The sequence below is a fragment of the Fukomys damarensis genome, unplaced genomic scaffold (genome assembly GCF_012274545.1).
Source record: "Fukomys damarensis isolate Sample0158 unplaced genomic scaffold, DMR_v1.0_HiC HiC_scaffold_12, whole genome shotgun sequence".
In the NCBI taxonomy this organism is placed as follows: domain Eukaryota; kingdom Metazoa; phylum Chordata; class Mammalia; order Rodentia; family Bathyergidae; genus Fukomys; species Fukomys damarensis.
In genome coordinates this window covers 450465-473286 of record NW_022900924.1, presented here as the reverse complement: position 1 = coordinate 473286, position 22822 = coordinate 450465, and the positions used below count along the sequence as shown (strand labels likewise).

Below are 22822 nucleotides of genomic sequence, written 5' to 3'. Positions count from 1 at the left end.
TGTATATTGTTGAGAGTATCCCCCTTATAGGGCTCTAGTGGCTGGACAGTCACAACAGAGCCCCTGGTAACAGTTCCCAGCTTAAAGTAGGCTCACTTTCAGCGTCAGCCATCTTTCCTCCTTCCTTCCCTTAAAATGACAGAGGTTATAGGAAGATGATCAAAATGAGGAGCTGAGCAAGTAAATATAATATTTCTTGTTCCTTTTTTTTTTTTCTTTTGTCTCCTGGACACTCCTGACATCTGCAGTACCATTTGTGTCCAGCTCATACAAGCTAACATAAAATTCCCTGAGGAAGGGTGCTGTGTGGTGGTGAATAAATACCCGCAAGAACACAGTGCAGTGTGAGGCAGTGGGAAAGCCAACAGTGGAGAGTAGTGTGGAGCCGGCCTCTGCTCCTGCGCTGCGAAAGCGGAAGACTAGGAAGGGGCACGGACCTGTGAGTCCCCAGGCCACGCCACGTGCCGCTGCTCCCACGCCGTGAGTGGTGCCGGGGTGGTATTTTCAAGAGTTAAAGCAATTTTCCAAAGTGCTTGCTGAATGCTTGGCTCACCAAAGATAACCGCTCATTCATAGAGCCCAGGGCAGCTACGCTTTGTGTCCCTTAAATCCCTACACAGACATCCTACCTCTACATGAATCTTCAGATTCAGGGCCAGGGCTGGAGGGAGCCTGGGGTGTGACAGGCTCCATGTCTCACTACAGGGAGGAGACCGAAGACTGGAGCAAGCAGGCACCTGGCTAAGTTCACGGGGATGATGACCCTATCTGGATGTGACCATACGATGGATCCTTAGTTGTCACATGACCTTCCAGCCACAGGACTGATGCATGGGCTGTTCCCCCCGCCTGGAACTCTCATCCAATCGATTCTGAGTCAACTCCCAGCTTTCAGATTTGTTGAGAGGCTTTTTGCCTCTTTCCCAACCTCTCTCCAGCTCTCCCCCAAGAGTAGGTCACCAAGTTCAATGCTCCAATAACACTGAGGAGGCCTGCGACCCTCAGGAGGTCATGCCTGCATCCTCAGCATTCCCACAGTGCCTGACAGAAGGACCTAATAAACACAGTTGACTGAGTCACTGCTCCTTGATCAGCACCCAAGACTCTGACCCTGACCCTGACCCTCCATACCCAGCACATGCAGAAGCCCCATCCTGTAAGAAACAGTCAAGATCTGATTCACACATTCATGTCGCCTGTCTACATCTTCCTGCATAAGGGATTCGCAGCCTTTTAAAACAGAATTGCCTCTTACAGCCAGGCGTGGTGGCGCACGCCTGTAATCCCAGCACTTGGGAGGCTGAGGCAGGAGGATTGCTGTGAGTTTGAGACCAGCCTGGGCTACATAGTGAGTTCCAGGTCAGTCTCAATACATAGTAAGACCCTGTCTCAAAAAACAACAACAACAACAAAAAAATGCCTTTTACAAAATCTGACATTAGCAAAGTCTTTAGAGCCAAGCCTCATCTCATTGCCTCCTTGAAAACCTGTTTTTGTTTATGTTGGGGATAAGCAAAAACAGATCCCTCACATTCCTTTTTCTCTCTGGCCACCAGAAATTTTAAATCTATTAAGTGTTCCAGAAGATATGTTTCTTCTATCCCACATTAACTGTGCCTACTCCCTCTTCAGTGCCTATTTTACTTTGTAGTTTTCTAGTTCAGACTGTTCAACTCAGAATCACTGTTCTATACACATCTGCAAGCAGCTTCAAGTGCTCCTCAGAATGAGGTAGACGCAGCCTTTGCTGAAGGTGACGGACACTGAGTACCTGAGACTCCCACCCCATTCCCTACTGGTATTTCCCAAGACTCACACCCTTCCTCCTCAGGGCTCTGCACACAGCACGCATTCAAGGCTTGATGTGCTCAGATGACTCAAGTTCAAATCACACCCTCATTATTTTCTCCGTGTCTCAGAGCCTCAACTTCCACCTCTGTAAAGTGGGCGTGATCCATCTCCCCCAGAAAGGTTCTAGCGAAGATTCCCAATAGACAGGTGTGGAAAGCTTAAGTCCAGGCCTTATACACGGTGCTCAGTAAGTGTTCCGTATTTGGTCAGGAGTTACCTATGGAGCACAAATGCATACCTGGTCTCATTCTAGGCTGTAGGACACACTGATAAGCAGAGTTGGTCCAAAGTGGCCTGTCTTCTCGAAACTTTTCCCTCGATGGGAGAGAAAGTCTCTAAGAAAACATTTTAATACAATATCTGATAGAGGATGTTACAAAGGACAACTAAGGAGATGAAAAGTGAACATGGCATGGAGCTGCAGCTGTTTGCAAGGTACAAGCTCCCTTGAGGAGGTGACATTGACCTGCAGGAGTGGTCTAAATCAAGGTGGATCTGAATATCACACTGAAGAGAGGTGTTCTGGGGTAGCAGGGAGCCACAGGAGGATAAGGAGCAGTGCAGTGAGGTGCCCGTACTGGGATTTGCTACACTGGAGCCAGCCCGGGGCAGAGTGTTGCCCTGGCCAGGACTTTCCCACCTGCTCCAGCTGCTTGATGGTATTTTCCTGCTGGTTCTGGACCTTCTCGTGCTCTCGGGCACTGGATTCCAGCTTCCACAGCCTCTCCTTCAGGCCAGCCACACCACTTTCCCCTAGAGAGGGAGATGCCAGCAGCTCCCGTTTATGCTCCTGCAGCGTTTCCACCTCCTGTTTCAGCCTCAAGGTCTCTTGATCCTTTTGCTAGGGAAACAAAGGGGACAAAGATGACTTTCATGGGGGGCAGTGCCCTGAACAGGCCCTCCCTTCCCTAAGGGAGGCCTCTGCAGCCTGCTGGAGAGAGCAGCGCTTTCCCCTTTTCTCAGGGACATCTATCACCCCTTCACAGCTCCCACAGCACCCCCTGGGGGACCCACCAAGGGCTGCTCTTTGGCTCAGCTGTGATAGGTCCTGGGAGGTGGTGCTGGAGGGCACAGGGAGAGGACCAAGCCATTGCCCCTGGAGTTCAATCTCAGCATATGAAGGAAGGGCGCTCCTCCGTGCATCCGGTAAGGCTGGGAGAGAGCTGTTGGAGCATGGAGGCCGGCTCCCGAGGTAAAGAACTCGGGCTAGATCATGAAGGAGGTGAATGCCAAGCTAAGGGGTGCAACAGTTCCCCTGGGGTAAGAGTGAGCCACAAAGTGCTAAGGAGTAGCTGAGAGAAGAGCCCATGTCATGGTTTAATAAAATCCCTCTGGACAAGAGCCTATGAGGGACAAGGCAGGGCTATAGTGAACTCATTTTCTACTTAGCCTCTCGTATGTCCCAGGCAGTCACCTTGGACCCTGCAAGAGACTGGAGCAAGATCATGACATCAAGCTGCAGAGTTCTGATTATCAATCTGCCGACCGCAGCTGGTTTTACTAAGACACACTGGGCACCATGACTCTAGATGCCTGACCAGGACACCCACATGAGGTTCGCTCAGTCACTGACTACAGCACCTGCAAGACACCCAGCAACCAAGAGCCCGGATGGCCCCATGGTCCTCGCCCCCCGCTCACCTCCAGCTGCTCCTGCAGCCGGCCCAGCTCCCACCGCACACTGCTGCTCTCCTGGCTCGCTTTCTCCCTGAGGCTCCTCTCAAACACGGACTCCCCCAGGGCCTGGGCCAGCTGCAGGTCAAACCTATCCAGGAGAGAGCACAGGTCACAGCCTGAAGAGGTTAAACTGAGGCAGGGGTGGGGAGGGGCTAGAGAGAGGCGATGAGCTCCCCGAGAGCTACAAGGCAAGGGGAGTGACGCCTGGTGCTTGTGTGTAGGGCTGGCGATGTGGGTAGGGGTCTGGGATGCCACACAGTGAGATTCAGGGCTTCGAGGGAGTGCCCACAAAACACGGACTACCACTAAAATCTCAACTACCTTTTAAAATTAAAACAAAAGTAGACTAAGACTACATATTGATCAAAAACTAAATATACATTAATATAAAGCTATATAAATATTTTACATAGAGAGAGAAAACAAAATTACCTAGTTTTCCAACGCTTGTCAAGACCCATTAACTCTACCGGGCTCAAATTTGGTATCTAAAATTCACAGACCAATGAACAAATATAAACAGAAACAGACATGGACATACAGACACACACAAATGTATGTGTATACACAGTCGCTCTTCCATCTCCACACACGACGTGATATTTCACATTCTCTGTTTTGTCATGTGTTCAGGTGGACACACATTACAGCAGGCTCATTTTTGGTAAAATTCTGGACAGTTAAGCATTCTCCCTTGTCTTCCTTTGTCTCCCTAACAGCAGACACAAAGACAAGATGGTCCCACTGAGAGGCATCTTTCTAGAACGTCCCCCTAGGGCCCTCTGGCCCTGCGTTAATAGTGTCCCTGAGTCAGGAGCAGCTTCTGGTCCTTCTGACAGGCTGCTTAAGTTTGCACAGCCTTCTTTTGTCTCACAGATGAGAACACTGTGAAAGGATCTTTTGCCAAGGCTCTGCAAGGTGTGCCTTGAAGTCACAAACAGGAAGTCCGTCCACATCGATTCTGGGACTCTGGGTGGCACCTGAGGCTTGGTCACTAGTGACAAGAAGGTCTCCCTGTTATAAGATCAGCCGATGTCCGTAACACTAGCCTATCTTTCCAAATCTCAGGCTCCTGAAAGCCACTCACACAGCTCACATGCTGGAGCTCACTGTTGGGGCAGCCCAGGAGCTCTCTGATTGGCTGCTAATGACATCATTCTCGAGGCAATGTTTGCTGCTCTGAATGGAAGCACTGTAATGCTGGTGGTGATCCAGCAGTCCCAAGGATCCAGGCCTTGTACTGGGGTCTCTGCAGTCCTTTCAGACGTATACCAAGATACGTGTTACTACATCCGTTTACAGAAGAGGAAACTGAAGTGTGGAGTCCCAAAGTCAGGGAAGTGAGCTTGAGCCCAGCTGCCCTGATGGCCTAGCTAATCCCATCTACCTTTCCACGCCCTGGGACAGAGGAGCTGAGGTACTGGGGGCAGGCGAGGGACTAACGTTCCAGAGGCATCCCTGACTTAACAGGCCATTTGATGCCAAAGAAAGGCTCTTGCAGACCCTAGCTTCTGGAACACACGGACCAATCAGCCACCTGAGGCCAAGCAGACCTGCACACACCCTCCACCCCACCAGGGTTTGGCCTGGGGTCCAGCCTCCCCACGTGTGGACCCAGTGAGCCGAGGCAGGGCTCACCCCGAGCGTTCCATCAGCCTTGAACTGAGCTTTATGACCTGGTGGGGTATAACCATGGCAACAAGAACTGAGAAGTCCACTCTGAACTGCGAAGCCAGGGAAGAGGATGAGGCTCCACCCGCACAGAGACTGCATTCCACTCCGGGCCCAGCACACCAAGGCGACGGCTGCACCTACCTCTGATTACACATGGAGACACGCAGGGAAGCATAGCTGATTTCTACAGTACCGCACATGGCCATTCTGCCTAATGTCCACCCTTACGCCGTGACTTCTGCTGCCCCTGGGTCCTTCTGCTAAAATGCTAATCCCCCTGGGAGGCGAATCCGCTATCAGCAATCAGCACCAAACCTTACTCCTGCTGAAAAGGAGTAGCAGAGCAGTGGGCCTCACGAGACAGGCCAACCTGGAGATAGATGAGGGAAGGCAAGCACGGAGACATGGGGCCTTCCTGGGGCCTCGCGGGGGTCTTCAGGGCTCTGGGGTGGGCTTCCTGTCCACAAGGACGAGGGAAAGTCCAGAGAGAGGGAATCTTTCTGACTGCACAGCAAACACGCAGCTCATGTACACTTTCAGTGCTGGCATCTTGTGGGGACACTGGGCCCAGTCCTGCCAGAATTGCTCCCAGGATCTGAGAGTCTAACTTCCAAATGAGAAGGGCAAAGTCTCTTTTTTTTTTTTCTTCCTCTGGATCCTCTTGCACCCTTTTCAACATGGGCTGAAAACCCAAATTCAGTCCATCTGGATGCCCAACCCTATCAGGTAGCTCTTACCACAAGGGGCTGTCCTCACCCCGAACCTGCAGGCAGGACAAGTAATGAGAGATCCAGAAGGGCTAGACAGCAGCCCAAGATCACACTACTAGAAAGAGGCACCAATGGGACCGGAATGGAATGGTTTTGTGGTGGTGCTATGAACCCTCACTGGACAAGTGGAGAGGCTGAGGCTCAGGTGGCCGAAGTCAAGTGGGACTGTGGGAGAACCAAACGGAAATAAGGTGAGGAAAGGGGGCTGGAAAAGGAGGGAAGAGAAGAGGGTTAAGCCCCACAGACCAGGCGGCCTGACAAAAGTGAGGAGCTCTGGAAGAGAACCCAGAGGCCCGTAGGACCCCAGCACCGGGGCAGAAACCCTGGCAGCCCAGCTGTCGGAAAGGGATACGACTTACTTCCTCTGCTTCTTCTCCAGCTCGTGGTTCCGGCTCTGTTGGCTCTCAAGCAGGACACGCGTGTCCTCCAGGTCCCAGGTGAGACGGTGGCACTTCCGTTTTAGCTGGTGTGCTGTCTTCTTGGCCTCCTCATAGGCGCTCTGCAACTCTCCGAGCTGTGGAGGAACAGAATGAGTGACCCTGCTCTGTCAGTGCCGTTTCCAAGGGGACATCGTGGGAAGAAAGGAGACCCAGCAGAGCCAGTGACCTGGGATTGACCGCTTTTGGGGTCACCTCCATGAAGCTTCCTGTCTGAGCCTCAGTTTGCTGACAGACAAAATGGGTATAATTCCATCCAGCTCTTCAGGTTGCCTCCTCTCTTCCTCAATAACCCTCCCCCATACATCTTTTACCTGCTTGGACTCAATTTGGCAGCCTGTGGAACACTGGATAATTCCTGCCAGTTAGGGTCATCAGGGAAGGCTCGGCCATGGAACTGCCAGAAAGACACAGCTGGATAATTTGTCTGCCCAGGAAAGCAAGGCAGGTCCCAAAGATTAGAGCAGTAAATGGCATTCCAGACAGAGTGCATCACGGGACATGCAAGTGGCCTTCAACCCACACAGACACAAAGCTGCTTGCATCCTCTTCCAGGAAACACCCTCCCAAATGTCCTAGTTTACATCTGGGAAAGAGGACAACTCAGCACACTCACTTTGAAGAAATGGACTCATTAAAGAATTGCTTTAAATAAGCAAAACTCTGAGTTAATGAAGCCTGTAATTCTAAATTCAGTATTTGAAGGCAAATGGGATGTTTTCTTATATTCCGCTGCTCAGAGAAGGTTGCAGTTTTATTACTTTTTAATGTAGCATGAATATCCCCCTTCCTTAGGGAAACTGACCCGACTTTATAATTTGTTACTAAAGAACTGGGCTGTTTCCCTGCATTTGTCCTGTGTGTACTTACCGCTCAGGATATCTCTTGAGAATCACACGATTACACCCTGTTGGAAGCAACCATTAGACCATCACCAGCCCCAGGGGGGACACTGAGGCTCTGCGGTTCACTGAATCTCGTGTGATCTCACTCTCACCCATCTCTGCTAGGTGATCACATCATGTTTTCCTCTCACAATGAGGCTGTGAGAGTAAGAGCAGCCATTGAAAGCCTCCACCCTATGTACGCCGAATGGGAAAGGCCAAGAAACAAGCAGAGAATTACAATATAGCACAGCAGAGCTCAGGTCTGGGGAAACATTTCAGGGATGCCCCGACTCAACTGTGTCACTGAAGACTTTCTAGAGACAGTGACATTTAATCTGCAATCTTAAGAAAAAGTGGAGCTATCCAGAAAGGAGAGCAAGAATGAACTTATCAGAAAGCAGAAATAGCAGGTGCAAAGTCCCAGGGCTGAGAAAGAATTGGCATTTCAGGAAGGAGAAAAAAGCCCTGCGGTTAGAGTGGATAGAGTGTTAGAGTCGGCTTGTGCTGAGTGCCAGTTCTATGTGTCTCTTCCAGATTCGAGGCTCAGTGACATCAACACCATAATCTGAAACTGGCCACATGCATGAAACATATATCATGGGTTGGCAAGGGCTACAAATCAGGGCTTTTCGAGCTACTTGCCAGTACAGCACTGGTTAGAGCGTAGACCACTTAGAATGTTAAACCGATGATGGAAAGAATGGAAGGTGAACAAAGGTCAAGCCATCACTGTATTAATCTAGAAAGACTAAAGAAGATTTCATTACACACGAGTAAGATTTTATTTGCAGTTTCTTGCTTTATTTTCAAGAAGAATGGGGAAATTTCAGGATATAAGAAATGCAGAGGACCCACAGCCAGAACAATGACACACGCTGATTCTGCGGCAGTCAGGATGAGGGAGAGGAGCCACTGGTAATCCAGAAATATTCCTAAGGAGAGGTTTCTGCGTGAACACCCTTTCAACACTGGGGACCAAGGCCACGGAAGGGCAGAGCGGGAATGAAGACTCCTGCACCAGAAAGAGCAGGGGCTCAGTTAAGAAGGAACAAGGACAGCCTCTTCACCACTGGCCTGACAGGTGGCAAGACAGCGTCCTTCTACCCTGGCTCAATGAGGGGCACAAAGTCCCTTCAGAGGAAGTCAAGACCTCAGGCGTCTTCCTCTTTCAACACCTTTTCATATACTGTGAAAATTCTCGACCGAAAATGTAGCATCGTCCCAGGGACTGCTTCAGAAGAAGACAGTACAAGAGCATTTCCTCAGAGAACTCCCACGTCCTGTTATTACTACAATCAGCAAAACTTTTAACTCTCCTGCTAGAGATCAACCTATAAGGACAAACAGCTAAACACACATTCGCTATGACAGAAGAGAAAAAATAGAACACTCCATAGTGCAGAGCACCTGGGACTACTGGGTAGGCGACTATGAAGACGATTCCAATCAAAAACTTAAAAACACAGGGAAAGAAATTCACCCTGAGAATCAACACGACGCGCAACCCTAGAACCATCTCACAGGGACTCTGCGAGATCTCTCAGCCGCAGCAGGCCAGGCGCTGGAAGGAAGAGGCCTGTTGTGACATGGATGTAAACGATTAGAAGAGAGACAATGGCAACAGATAAAACGTGACTGTTTTAAAAGTACAGTGCAAGGATTTCACAGATGAGAGCTGAAGACCGAAAAGGTAACGTGATTTCCATATAGTCCAAGCAGAAAGGGAACTGGAGCTCAGATATCCTCAGCCAGGGTTCAGGTCATTTGTGCCATAGAGCAATCTCTCCTGACTAGAAGACCCACAGGAAGAGCAAACGGCTTCCGGACCCCACAGCAGTGAGGACGGTAACAGCAGCAGACGCCAGCTGGCCGTCCCTTTCTCCTCCCCAGGATCGCCTGACACTGTGATCGTGCTCAGTGCAGGTAAGCACCTGCCCACTACCTGACGCCTCTGTGGCCCAGGCTCTCCACCCCCTTACCTTCTGCTCCAGCTCCTGCCGGGACTTCAGCTCCAAGTCCAGCCTCTCCTCACACTGCTGTAGACGCTTGCGGAGGAACTCATTCTCCATCTGAGCACAGTCGAGACGCATCTGCCACTCATCTGCTGTGTCAGAGAGGCGGGAGGCCGCGTGAATGCAAAGCAAGAATGAGAGCGGCCATCTTCTACTTTCTCAGTTTTACGCGTGCCATTTCACAGTATCAGTGGAGCCCTGAAACCTCAACTTCGGGTTTCAAGTTAAGAAACTATATTTTATGGCTAATTTTTTTTTTGAGGGGTACTGGGGATTGAACTCAGGACTTTACGCTTGCAAGGCAGGCGCTGGAACCACTGGGCTAAATCCCTATGGCTAAATGTTTTTAAAAACCACTTCTGGGCAACCTGCTCCAGCCGCCTAAAGCTCTTTTTTTAATTAAATTTAGTGTTCATTGGTAATTTTTTTAAATACAGAGCTTTGAAAGCTATAAATATCGACCTTAATAAAATTTTCAGCAAGAACAGTACTGAAAGGTGTAACATCAAAAATTCAGAAATAAGATGAAGATGTATGCTATTATACGTATGCTTGACATTTTCTGGAAGTTCTGGTCAACAAAATAAAATAAACAATAGGCTAAAACTGAAGAAAAAGGGAAAAAAACATTCACTATTAGATTATATGAACGTCAGCATAACAAAACCAAGTGAATTAATAAATGATAAGCATTCACCAAGATATATGGACATAAAGTCAGTATGTAAAAAGTAGTTTTGTTTAACCTTGGGTTTTTTGGCTAGGAATTTCTTTTGTGGAGAGAGATGTCCAAAGCTCTTGGCTGCTCAAATGCTTTAGGTCAGTTGCCTTATACTGTTTGATTATCTCCACCAGTAACTCATATTTTTCTTTTTTCAGTGAAATCTCATAGTCTTCATGGGCAAAAGAGCTGCTTAATTATCCGTGAGCTCCTAACATCTTCTATCAGAGTTTTCTACACATAGAAGACCCCTCATACCTATTAGTACAAGTTGTCCCAGTGCCTGATGAACTCAACAAAATCATCTGGCAAATAAGAATCATCCTAAGACTGGGAATGTGGTTCAGTGGTAGAGTACCTTCCTAGAACGCATGAGGGCCTGGGTTCCAATAATTCATTTGGTAAAATTCCTCCCCAAATTATTTGCTGGTTTAATTACAACTTTTTCGCTGAATGAAATGGTCTCATTTAGGCTATGTCTTATTTCCTGACCATCTAAATAACAGAATAATGCCCTGGGAGTTAATAGAGACAGAGAAATAAATTCCCAAGTAGAGCACTTTAGAGAATATCCATCTATTCCTCTATCTCCTATCCACACCCATGGATAGATGCAGAGATGGACAAATGGATGAACAAGTAGATAAATAAATAAATGATTGCAAAGATGAATAAGTGGGTGGAAGGATGTAGCAGGATCAAGGCCTTGGAAAAGGTGACTCCACATCATGAATCCAAAAGAAAGATGATGTAAAATAAGGAGTTAAAACTTGCCCCAGCTTCCACCAGGGTAAATACTATCATGGTAGAGAAGAATCCTGTCTCCCCACCAAGTGACAAGCGCCAGGGCCTGTGACAGAAAAGCAGCGGTAGAAGGACGTCTGCAGCTGCCCCTGCGCTCCGTGCTGTGGGACTCCGGGGAGAATAGCGGAGGTGCATGAGGAACCTGTTCTCTATCTCCAAGGCTCACCCGTCTCCCGCTTTCCGGCCCCAGGGGTCAGTCTCTTTTCATCAGTGTGTGCTTCAGCTCTGCATCACCCAGTCACCTTTTCCCCGGCTTTATCAGATCTCTACATTTCCAGAGCAAGTGTCTTGTCAACAGGGCCAAAAGTAAAATTCTTCTGTAACCCCACAGTGTCCAATCTCAGTGCTGGGAGAATAACATAAAAGGCTTTCTATAAATATTTAGCCATGTATAAGGAAAAATCATATTTTTTACAATTAATACTCCAGCCTGATCCACAGAAAGAGGGTACAGGACCACCGCAGTGGTATAACTAAAGTGTTTTATTGCTTCTTTCAACTTTCCTATATTTTAGAAACTTTCTGTAATGAGTATGTATCACTTGCATCACGAAACACAAAATATCTGTAGGGTGGCTTCCTGGAGTGAGCACGCAGAGCCGAGAACCTATTTAGCATTGTGAATAATGTGCTCCAAGCTAAGCATATCTCACCAACTCCCTGATCTCTGCAGAGGAAACCAAACTAGGAACTATCATTCAGACTCCACTCAGTCTGATGGGTCTGATGCTGAGACTCTCTGGCAGGAATTGTATGTCCCATGCCACTGGTCCTTTGCCAATACACCCGCCACCTGGTATGGGTACCTTACCTTGCCGGCCGTCCCTTCTCAGAGAGCCTCAAACTCCCGTGTTAACATCTCTGATGAGCACCTGCCATGGGTGTAACCAGGACAGGGGCAGGACCAAGTGCAGTCAAAAGCCCAGTTACCATGTCTCCTCTCCACAGACTTTGACTTCTATGCTTCTGACTGTCCCTGACATTGCGACGATGTACATTCTCTGGGGACACTGAAGGTATGAGGTCAGCATTTCCTAGAGGCTAGCACAATGCATACTCTTTCTGCCCAACTCCATTCGGTGGGGGAGAGAAAGAGCAGAGTGGCAAGTTGACAAAGATGTCACCACACCATCCACCCGTGAGAGACACGGGCATTCCCAGGAAGCTGTTTAAGAAGGGCATGCCCAGGAGCCTGTGGGCCTACACAGCACTTTCATCATGGGGGACTGCAGAGGTCCTCCCACCTTCCCACCACAGGCCCTGATGCTACCTGCTGGTCTTGTGCAGTGATGCTGTCTGCTCCACAAGTCGTTAAAAGCATCAGCAGTGACCCCATCAGTTCTCAATAATGACCCAGAAGCTAACAGCTGCTTGGCATATCGTGCCACACCCAGGGCCAAACACTTCTGCTGATCATTCATGACTGTGGCCATTAGAAAGATGAGGACCGTATCTTTGCCCAAAGCCAGCGGTCCAATGAGAGATGGAGTCAAAATTCAAATCTGGAAATGCAATTTCATGGGTTCCACCCTGAAACTGCCTTCATCAAAATGTATACTTAAAAGAGTCACATGAATATAACATTCTTTTCTTCACAGAGCCATTATTTTTATTAGTCTTGCATTATACAGTACCTGCCACGTTGATGATGTTTTTTCTCTTGCACTGTGGTATTTGTTTTGCAGTTCTGGGGACTGAACCCAGGGCCTTCACAATGACCTACATCCTCAGTCCTTTTCTATTTTTTGAAACAGAGTTTCACGAAGTCTCTGAGTTGTCTGGGCTAGGCTCAGACTGTGATCTCCCCACCTCAGCCTCCCAGCGTGCAGGGATCGCAGGCGTGTGTGCCCAAGCCAGCTGACAACCTGGGTTACCGATGCCATCTCTGTCAATGGCTGCCTCTGCATTAGAACGGAACCTCAGAGAGCGCAGGGGCTGTGCCTCTCTGCTCAGCCTGCGTCTCAACACTTAACGCAGCATTCAACGCACGGTAAGTGCTCAGCGTGTATCTGAATGAACACATGAACGAGCGAGTGACAGGAGAGGCAGCTTGCTTTGTCTACCGACATCCACCACCAACCACAGGTCCCAGGCTGCTTACCTCCCCCAGTGTGCTTCCTTTCCAAATCGTTCAGCTGGATTTTCTGCTGGGCTTCTACCAACTGTCTCTCCACTTCTCCCAAATTCTTCTGGACTTGCTCATACTTGTCCTGGAAGAAAGGCTTCAAGGTCTGCCATTTGAGTTTGGACCCCAGCGGTTTGTGGGAGCTTGGTATCCAATGTGACATGAAGGGGTGGGGCCCACTGGGAGGTCCTTGGGTCACGGGAGGCGTGGCTCAGAGTGGATGAAGGCCAGTCTTGTGGGACTCTGAGTTCTTACAAGGGGTCATCCTGGAGCCTCCTCTTCCACCCTGAGGCCATCTGCAATTAGGCCCTCAGCGACAGCCAGACTAATTAATAGCAATGCCCAGTCGTGGGCTCTCAGCCTCCAAAACAGTGAGCTAACAAACCTCTTTTCTTTCTAAAGAAATGTGCAGCAGATATTTGTTGTAGTAACACACATGAACTAATGCACATCCAAAGCAAAGCTGGACAGCGGTTAAAGCTGGCCGTCTCATGGAACCTTCACAACCATGGCTTACAAAGGTACAGAAATCACCCAGCACCTTCAGCATGAAAGTCAGACAACTGCATGCCTTCCTGAGGCACAGCAGTCCCGACGACGTGAGCACCAGGGACCATCCCCACCAAGCCACCCCATTGGGCTGTCCCAGAGTGAGCACTCACTCTGAGCTCCCGGACCTCCCGGGAGGCCTGCCGCCGCTCCGCACGCTCATCCTCCAGCACCTGGCAGGCCGCATCACCTTTGAAGCGCTCATCAGCCAGCTCTGTGGTCAGGTCAGCAACCTGGGGTGGGGAGTGCACTGTCACTCACCGGGGACACCAACCCTCCTCCTCCTCCTCCTCATGCACGCTCCACAGCACCACCTCAGACAAACCAGCAGTAGCAAGGGAAAAGCAGCCCTCAGGCACAATCGTGGCGTCAAGGGCACAGACTTTAGGACGTTCCCCTTCTTTGTGTGGAAGAAGCCTTGGTCCAACGCTGGCCAGCTGTGTAACTTCAAACCAAGCTTACCTGATTCTCAGCTTTCTCAACTTTAAAACAGAAGGGATAACTAGGAACTGTTCTGAGGATAGTTCGTGAAAAGTTTAGCACAGTGTCTGGCCACCGTAAGTGCTCAATAAAAAAAAATTTTTTTAATGGAAGCTTTTCCCAACCATCCTTTATCGAAGCATCTTGCAAGAGTGACCACACGAATACATGGATGCCCTCAGCCTAAAATCCTTCTACAGGTGTCCATGGCCCACCTGATGGTAGCCGTGCAGTGTCAACTGTGAGTGTTTCCACAGTCGCACTGTTGCATCGGCCTGTTTCATCCGTTAAACTTTTCCTACAATCATCTACTCAGTTATGTATTCCATGAACCTAGAGAAGACTACACAAATCTGGAAAAGGACTTTCCCTGACAACTGTTTTAGGAAGAATTAACAGAGGTGAGTTGCTTTTTAAAAACCTGTCAAACAGATGTAGGTGTAAATACTATATAAAAAGCTACAAGTAAAAATTATGTTCCTGCATTTGTAGTTCTTTGCCACTTACTCTGTTAAAGATGTCAAAGCTGGAAATTATATGGTTGAATATTAAGGGAATGGATCAGGAGAGGAAGAAGCAGAGCTTGAGTCAGAAGTTCATACAAAGGCAAAAGGCTGTGGTCCTGCCTACATAACGCAGGGGTGGAATTAAGAAAAATTCTTTCTTACGAATTCCCACTTGCACTGATTTGATTTTTGCTTGTTTTCCAATTTACCTGCAACTGATCATCTATCAATGACAAACATCAGGGCTTCTGTGGTACTGATGTTCTAATACACAGCACTCAGGGTTCAAGGATATGACAAAGCAAGTCAGAAAAGAAGCACATCGGTGGGGCACTGACAGCCACAAAGCTCAGAAAGAGCCGTCCGCAAAGGTGGGGCAGCCCACAAAACAGATGCCACCACTTGTGGGAGGCTGATGCCAACGGCAAAAGGCAGGTGATTTGTTGAGGGTAGGTTTCCGATACTCCCACCGCCAGAAAATAAAGGAAAACTAAAAAAATATATATGAGATGTTGGGTTGTTAATTTTCCCGATTGCAGTGATCCTTTCACTATGTATACGTACAGCAAACATTGCGTGGCACGATTTAAAGACAGCCAGGTGTGGTGGTACATACCTGCAATCCCAACGGAGAGACGGAGAGGAGAGGAGAGAGAGAAGGGGTGGATAATGAAAAAGAAAAGAAGAAAGCAGAGTACAGAGCTCAAGTACAGGGAGAGTAAGACACATGTTGGATGACCTTGGACAGTCTCTTTCCCTTTGGGGACCTGGTCAGCTGAGCTGTAAAATGGATTCGGGGCAGGCTTAACGTCCTCTGTGCAGTCTGATTCCCTTCAACGCATGTTGTAGGCAAAGATGCCAAAGCACCTCGCTCATCTGTCAGCCCAAGATAGATTAGGGCATGGCGAATGCTGGCTGGGGAAGTGGGTGTGACCTGTTACCTGCAAGATCCTGGACACGTCCTGCGGTGGGCTTCGTGTGAGGACTCGAGCAATGTGCAATAGGGTGCTAGACCTAACGTCAGCCTGAGGTGTGGACGCCAGCACCACCTCTCGGGATCTTCTGTGTAGACGTCCTCGCACAAAAGGACACACTGAGGCCACAAGGTTTTGCAGTCATAATTTTCCGCGATCACCTATGCTGCATTTCCCAGACGCGGCATATACGTTTTTCTTTGCTTCCTCCCTTTCTATGTACTCAGCCCAAGTTCACTCTGCAGATCCAGTTTTCCTCCCATTCCTCATTTTTGCTTTACTGATTAAACCTTGCCACTGCGTTTTACTCATTTCACTCAATTCTTTGTTCCAGGCGAGAAGCAGCTAGAATCCAACTCCAGAAGGAGAGGCGAGCAACCCAGAACCCAGTAATGTTTAGCTGGGAAGCCACTTTTTAGAAACAAGCTACCTGTGACAAACCCTCTGTGTCGGGCCTGGTACTTGGGGTGAGTCCACGTGTTTTCAAGCAGAAGCCAAATGGTCCTCGTGGCACAGAGGAGAGCTGCCCTTCGGAGCCAGTCCCCATCTACACTGTCAGTGCACGGGCAGCCTCAAAAACCTTCCAGCTGCCTCATGAAGAAGGAAGATACAGGGCTGGGGATTTAGCTCAGTGGTTCCGCTGCCTGCCTCGCAAGCGCAAAGACCCAAGTCCGATCCCTGACACCAAAAGAAAAAAAGAAAGAAGGAAGACACAGGCATGTGCATTGTGACACCAACTAGACAGCCCCAAGGTTCACCACCAAAGCGGGGGAAAATGCAAAGTTAAAGGTAAGAGTGTTTGGCGTGATCCCAGTCTTGCTCGTACTTGCACAGAACAAAATGGTCCCAAATTGTTACTAGAGATGCTGTTCCTGGAAGGGCCAGTTCGCAGGGGATTCTAGTTTCCCTGTGATGCATTTCCATACTCTTCATTTTTTACACCACTTTCATAGTCGGAAAACAGAAACTTACCTGTGAAGTAGCGTCGAAAACAGTTAGGCTACAATAGTTACGTTAGTTTATGTTCCCCATCCTGTCTCACCTCCAGTCCATCTGCACCCCACCGTACTGACCACATCAGTGAACACTCACACCAAAACTCAGCATTCAACAGAAACAGGAATAAAAGGAAAGCTAGGGGGAAGGGAGGAGTCCAAAGTCACATAGCAAGTAAGTGGCAGAGCTGAGACGTGAATACAGATCTGTCAGGTCCGCGTAATGGCTTGGTCACAAGTGAGGTGCTCCTGGTGGCCTTGGGGAGGAGCCTCCTTTCACTGTCCTTTGCACTACTGTCTAAAAGTACACAATGGGAGCAAAGGAGGAGCACCTGCACTGCAACGGCCTGGGGTGATTAATAAAATGCACATTCCAATTGCTTCTCGGCCTTTTGGCTAAGATCAAGTATAAAATGCACATTCCAGGGCCTTCGGGTCTTCCAAACCAGAATCACCAAGGCACAGCCCAGGAATCTGTATTTTACCAACCTGTGAGTGAGTCTCATGCACAAGGAAGTTTAAGAATGACTGCTACTTGCTGGGCTCTTTCTCTTCCTAGTTTAGGCCTCACCCTTGGCTTTGGGGTGAGGTTAGATTCACTTATGGACCCAAAGAAGCATCTGCAAGAGTGCAACTTTGCAATGGCCACAAACACAGGCCAGTGCCATCCAGGGATGTCGTGGATCACTCCCGCACCCTTCACCACCTCATCCCAGAAATCAGCACGAATCCCAAGCGTGGGGAGTGTGTTCTTTCCACCTTAGCCAGTTAGTGTGAAATTTAATTTGTGCTAATCAGCCTAAGGAGGCGGAACACAAAATTAATTTAATGAATTAATCTTGAGTTTCACAGAACCCAAAGTCCAGAGCCCAAAGGACAATTAGGCCTTTCAGATGGAGAAAATGAGTCTTTCACAGAGACAAGCAGCCCTGACCCACACATGTCCCAACAGGCCCCTCCCCCTTCCCACACTGCAGGACCAGTAGCTTTGTCCACAGAGGGAGGAGTGGGCACCGAGCCCAGAGCTGTTAGATGAATGCAAAAGAAAAACCAATCTAAGGGGCGGGTGCGCCTGGACTGCAAACCCAGAAGGCTCCTCGCAGCGTATTTAAGGCCCAGACAACTAGGAAGGAGTGTGCAGACCTCGCTGGATCTGCCACTTAGCCGAATCAGCAGAAACAGACTTTTCTTCTCAGGGACCAGGACCGAGGGTCTGCTGAAGAGCAGGGAACAGGAAGAGTGAACGCACCACACACTCTGTGGAGTGGGGAGCGAGAAGGTGTCCTGTACACAGGCATCACTGGTAGCTTGGGACAGCAGCGGGTAAATGGATTTGATGCAGGTTAAGGGCTGAGCACACACGGGGCTCTTGGGCCGTCACTGTCACTGATTATTCATGGATCTAGTGGGCCTAGGTAAGGCAGGGAGACAAACAACAGGACACCCACATTCTCGGCTTGACCCTGTCCTCAGCACTTATATTCACGAATTCTCAAGCCCGCACCAGAGCCTGGGAAGGGGAGAGAGAGGAGGTCTGGGGTGAAGGTGGTTAACAGAGCAAGGGACACAACGGCCTACGCGGAATGACTTCTTGTGTTCTACTGGTACGCAAGGAATTGGCAAGTGACACACAGAGAGGCAGCAGAATGGAAGTAAAATAAAAAGTTTACTCCATGGATGGGGATCGATGACACCTAATAGCGATGCCCTGATCGACCCACCATTGGGTTACAACTCCTTCTTTTATAGGGTTTTACAGCCTTGATCTCATTCAGTTGGTTACATTGTATTTTCACAGCTCACATCGCTGATGCCCAAAACATAATAGCAGGGCAGTTGAATTTCAACCGGATGCAGTTCTTTGTCAGGGAAGTTACCTTTAAGATTTATTCAGTTACCTACTCTAGCCAGGGGGAAGGAAGCGTATTTGGTTAACAAAGCTAACAATGGTTCTCTTCACTTACAAAATTTTTGTGAGAGACTAGGTATCTCTGGTACCGTTTAATTCTGAACTAAGCAGAGTGAGGGGCAGAAGTTATCTTACATTGTGACGTTTCCTAAGTTTTCGCTATTAAAGTTTTCCCTATCACTATGGCACAGTAGGGCAGGGTAAGTATAGTTGGCAGAAATACGTCCTGTATATTTCAGAGCAGTAGCAGAGATTTTCAACGTTTCCAACACAAACCAGTGATCAATGTTCGAACTGATGGACACCGCCAATTACTCTGATCCTCCTGTCACACGCTGCATATGTTACTGAAATGCTACCCTGTGCCGTATCACTATGTACTGTCATTACGCGCCCATTAAAAATTATGATTTTAATAATTTACAAAAAGGAATTCTCTGGCCCCATCTTTGCTGCAGGGAGCAGCTCCCTTTTTGCCCCTTCAGTTTGCACAGAAAAGATGCTCACTGTGTCCCCCAGTGTGAGTGCCAGTTCCTACTTCTCCCATGCTGAGAGAAGCAGGGGTTCACCATTCACTGTGTCAAGTCCACCAAACCCTTGGGGCCAGGGTGTTCTGTTATTTGGTTTGTACAGAGCAGGAAACTGAGGTACTGGGAAGGAAAATGATTTGCAGCAGATCATAGCAGGTCTGCAACAGAGGAAGCCCAGCCCAGACAGCCCACCTCCCGGCCCAGGTAGCTCATAACTACCTCTCTGTCCTCTGTCCTCAGCCACCATGTGATTCAGTCCCTTTGGGGCTTCGCAGAGCAGCAGTGCCAGACTCACTCCACTGGGATGGGACCAGCAGTGGCTCCATCAGACGAGGTTGAATACCCAGCAGGCACAGATCAAAGGCCAGGCTAGATGCAGGCTTCAACTGCTCTTGCTGGGCTATGGCCAGAGGGAGCCTGACGCCCACCCCCAGGGGAAGAGATGCCCCATCTCCATCCTTATCAACCTGAGTGGCAAAAAGACAAGAGGAGCAGCACCGACTGGCTCATGCGCTGCTGTCCACGAGATTAAGTCCCCAACACAGCCTCGGTCATTAGGGCAAATTCAGAACAAAACTCCAGCTTAGTGGCAGCTTCAGGGTTCCCCAGAGAGACAAGCTGTGGCCAGCCCGGGCACCACCTGGCCTTTGGGATCCCAGCCAGTCACGTCCCACTGGTGAGTGACAGTGACAGATGATTGTGGGCCACAGTCAGTGTGACCACAGAGGAATAGAACAGACCCTACGCCAAGCGCGGAGACACCGACAGGACCCTCCCGAAGACACAGATAGGTGGTACTGATACGGCCTCAGGGGGCAGATAAGGAGACAGGCACAGAGGTACCGACACTAAAGGGTATCAGCTCGACAACGGTTCCAGAATCCTTACTCTGAGTGTGTGTGTGTGTGTGTGTGCGCACGCATGCATTGCCTGGGAATTTTTTATGCAGAGCTAGGATCTCCATGAATCACTACGTTGTTCGGGTTGGGCTCGGACTCAGCCTCAGCCCCTTGCCTCAGCCTGAGAGTCCTTGCTCTTCTCCACATCACTCACTACAGCACCTCTCGGGGGCTGGCACCTTAAGTCACAAATGCATACGAGTCCAGAAGGGTGCAGTGAGGGCCCCACAGCTTCTGAAGTGTCTGTGGAAAGAGGGCTGCTTGGCTGAGAAGGGCGCGGCGCCTCCGCGGAGAGAGGGCATTAGTGCCTGTCAGGGGCTTTAGAAAGGGTTTCGGGGCCTTTGAAGTCTCCCTGCTCCAAAAGCCACATCAGAAAGAGGAATGAGTTCTCGGACCCATCGCCCACACATCTGGGCTGGAATTGTTTTTTCGGTCCTGCTTTCCCTTGGAGTGGAGTCCAAGCCGCCATCGTGCTTCTCACAGCCCCACAAACCACGCTTCCCACACAGCACTCTGACCTCCAGGCCAGGTCCCGCTTGTCTCTGTCCTCCCTGTGCCCCTAACCCCGTCACCTGGCCCGCTTCCGCTTATCCCTCAGGTCCCCTCCCCAGAAACCCGCCCTGACTCCACCCCAGTCTGCACAGACGGCTCCTCTTCTGTCACAGCCAGGCCTGGATTCGAGTCTGCTCTGCAGTTCACCAGCTGGGTAAGACTGGGCCGATCACTTCCCTTCTCTTGGCTTATTTTCCTCCTGTGCCGTGCGGAATGCTAACGCCTTCCTCGCGGTTTGATGTAAAGGTGAAATTAGATAGTACAGGTAAAGGACTCATCACAGCAGCCGGCACCCAGGCAGCTCACATTAAATGTTGCTTTTGTAATTAGATTCAGCAGGACTCCATCCATTCAGTGAATTTGCCTTGACTACTGCGTGCTAGACACTGAAGTACGTAAAAATGTCTCAGATCTGTCATCACCTTTTAAGGACTCCATCTGGGGGAGGGTGAATATTTCTAAACGACATACACTGGTAAGAGCAGTGATGTGGCTTCCTACAAAACAGGCGGCATGAAACTATTTTAAATGCACCTCACCAGGGCTTTATGACGAACAAGTAATTATTAGCATGGACGTTTTTACTACAGTGAGACAAAGGCTCAGAGATTCGAAGAAGTTGCCCATCACGCTACAGAAATAAGGCCACAAAATTGGTACCTGAATTCCAAGCCAGCACCACCCTCTGTTCCTGTCCCATCAGGTCACTGCCCTAACTCCTTACTTTCTGTGAGTCCCGGTTCCTTCATTGTGCTCATCACAGGCCCGGTTTTCCTCCAGGGAAACTGAAGAACACAGGAAGAAAATCCCAACAGTGTCCTCCTCTGAGAGGCCCTAGCTAACCCCTCTGTGGTTATCGATGCCTATGTGCACTACGGCCACAACACTTCGGCAGCCGCCTGGCCCCCAGAAGCAGACATGCCCCGGCAGTCAAGACCCAACAGAGTCTTAAACCTGACAGAAATGCAGGCCACCTATTGTCCTAGGGACCAGGGAGCTACCACACCCCGTGCCTCACGGAAGCGGAAAGCTGTGTCGGAGCAGGGGTTAGGGTCCGAGCTCAATCATCAGGTGGTCATGTGACCTTCCCTTCCCTTCCAGGAAGTCACTCCCCATCCCCTTTCTAGACACAGGTGCCCAGCCACACACACACACACACACACACACACGCGCGCGACCAAAATCTATCAGCACTGGGCAAAATGGACTTCCAAACCTACAGCTCCAGTCCCCACCAGATCTTCCCTGCAGTTCCTTACCCCAAACTGGAAGCTGTCAGACTAAAAAGGCCAGAAACATGGAGTGCATGAGGCTTGGTCTTTTGTTTTAAACAAGGTGTTGGGAGAAGCCAGACCAGGTCCCGAGAGGAAGCACACCTCCATCCTGCGGCACATCGGACATCGCCACACACTCTTGATGCCTTACGGGAACTTCCTGCAAGACGTCTGGGCACTGATTTCTCGTGAACATAAAAAGCCCCACTTTGCATCCTGGCAGATTTCGCATGCTTGAAGAATATTTATAGCCAGGCTCTCCACGGCTCCTCGGCTCCTCCTCTGCTCTTTTGCAAATGAAGCACTTAAATCATTTTGCAATAATGTTGTCTTTTTAATAAGCCTAGTCAAATGACATTCCCACTGATGAGACTCCATGAGCGTTTCAGCGATGCCTCCACCCACTGTCCGCCACCTCCCGCCACTCAGACACACGGTGGGGTGCAGTGGCCGTGAAAGGCAGACAGACGCTTCTTCTATGATGCGTGGCTGGGGGGGGGGTCTGGTCCCCAACTGTTAGCAGGAAAACGCTGCTCGGAAAGAAGAGCTCCCTGGGAGGAGATACACTCTCTCTGCTGCCCCCTCCAAGAGCATCCCTGGCCCAACGGCTTCAGCACGGCCTGAGAAATGTGAGAGGCACAGATTATCCGGGGCCACCCATGTAGACTGATTCAGGACACCCAAGGCTGGGCCCAGGGATCTCTTCGCTACCGGGTCCTCCAGAGGGTTCGGACACAACACACTCTTGGGGATCACGACTACCGCAGTGAAGCAACGTGACCCCCTTCCCTGCATCAATCACCTGTGGGCTTCTCAAAAAGAAAAAAAGGCAACAAGGGACTCTGCGGGCCCCCACTGACAACTCCCCACTGGGTCAAATCCTCCCTGGGAGCCTGGGAAGCTACAGGGTTAATAGTTCCTGTGTGATTTCTTTGTGGTGGAATCTCAGTGTTGTTTTCATCTGCATCTCTCGAATGACCAGTGATGTGGAACAATAACAAATGTTGGCGGGGTTGTGGGGAGAAAGGAACCCTCCTCCATTGTTGGTGGGAGTGCAGACTAGTGCAACCACTATGGAAATCAATATGGAGATACCTCAAAGAGCTTGGACTGGAGGTTCCATTTGACCCAGCCATCCCTCTGTTGGGTATCTTTCCAAGAGAACTAAAAGAATCATATCACAGAGAAGTATGTGC

At 49.6% G+C, this 22822-nt stretch overlaps 1 protein-coding gene across 4 annotated transcripts in view; it reads right to left on the bottom strand.

Annotated features, from left to right (window-relative positions):
* Window positions 1-22822, bottom strand: part of Myo18b (myosin XVIIIB) — a 278729-nt gene that overhangs the window by 102938 nt on the left and 152969 nt on the right. For all 4 annotated transcript variants that reach the window (XM_033762282.1, XM_010603683.3, XM_010603687.2 and 1 more), the window contains exons 26-31: window positions 13621-13740; window positions 12935-13043; window positions 9276-9400; window positions 6332-6486; window positions 3493-3616; window positions 2492-2692 (exon numbers count right to left, since the gene is read on the bottom strand). In XM_033762282.1, coding sequence (XP_033618173.1) covers window positions 2492-2692; window positions 3493-3616; window positions 6332-6486; window positions 9276-9400; window positions 12935-13043; window positions 13621-13740 — 834 coding nt within the window. The remainder of the gene's footprint in view (window positions 1-2491; window positions 2693-3492; window positions 3617-6331; window positions 6487-9275; window positions 9401-12934; window positions 13044-13620; window positions 13741-22822) is intronic.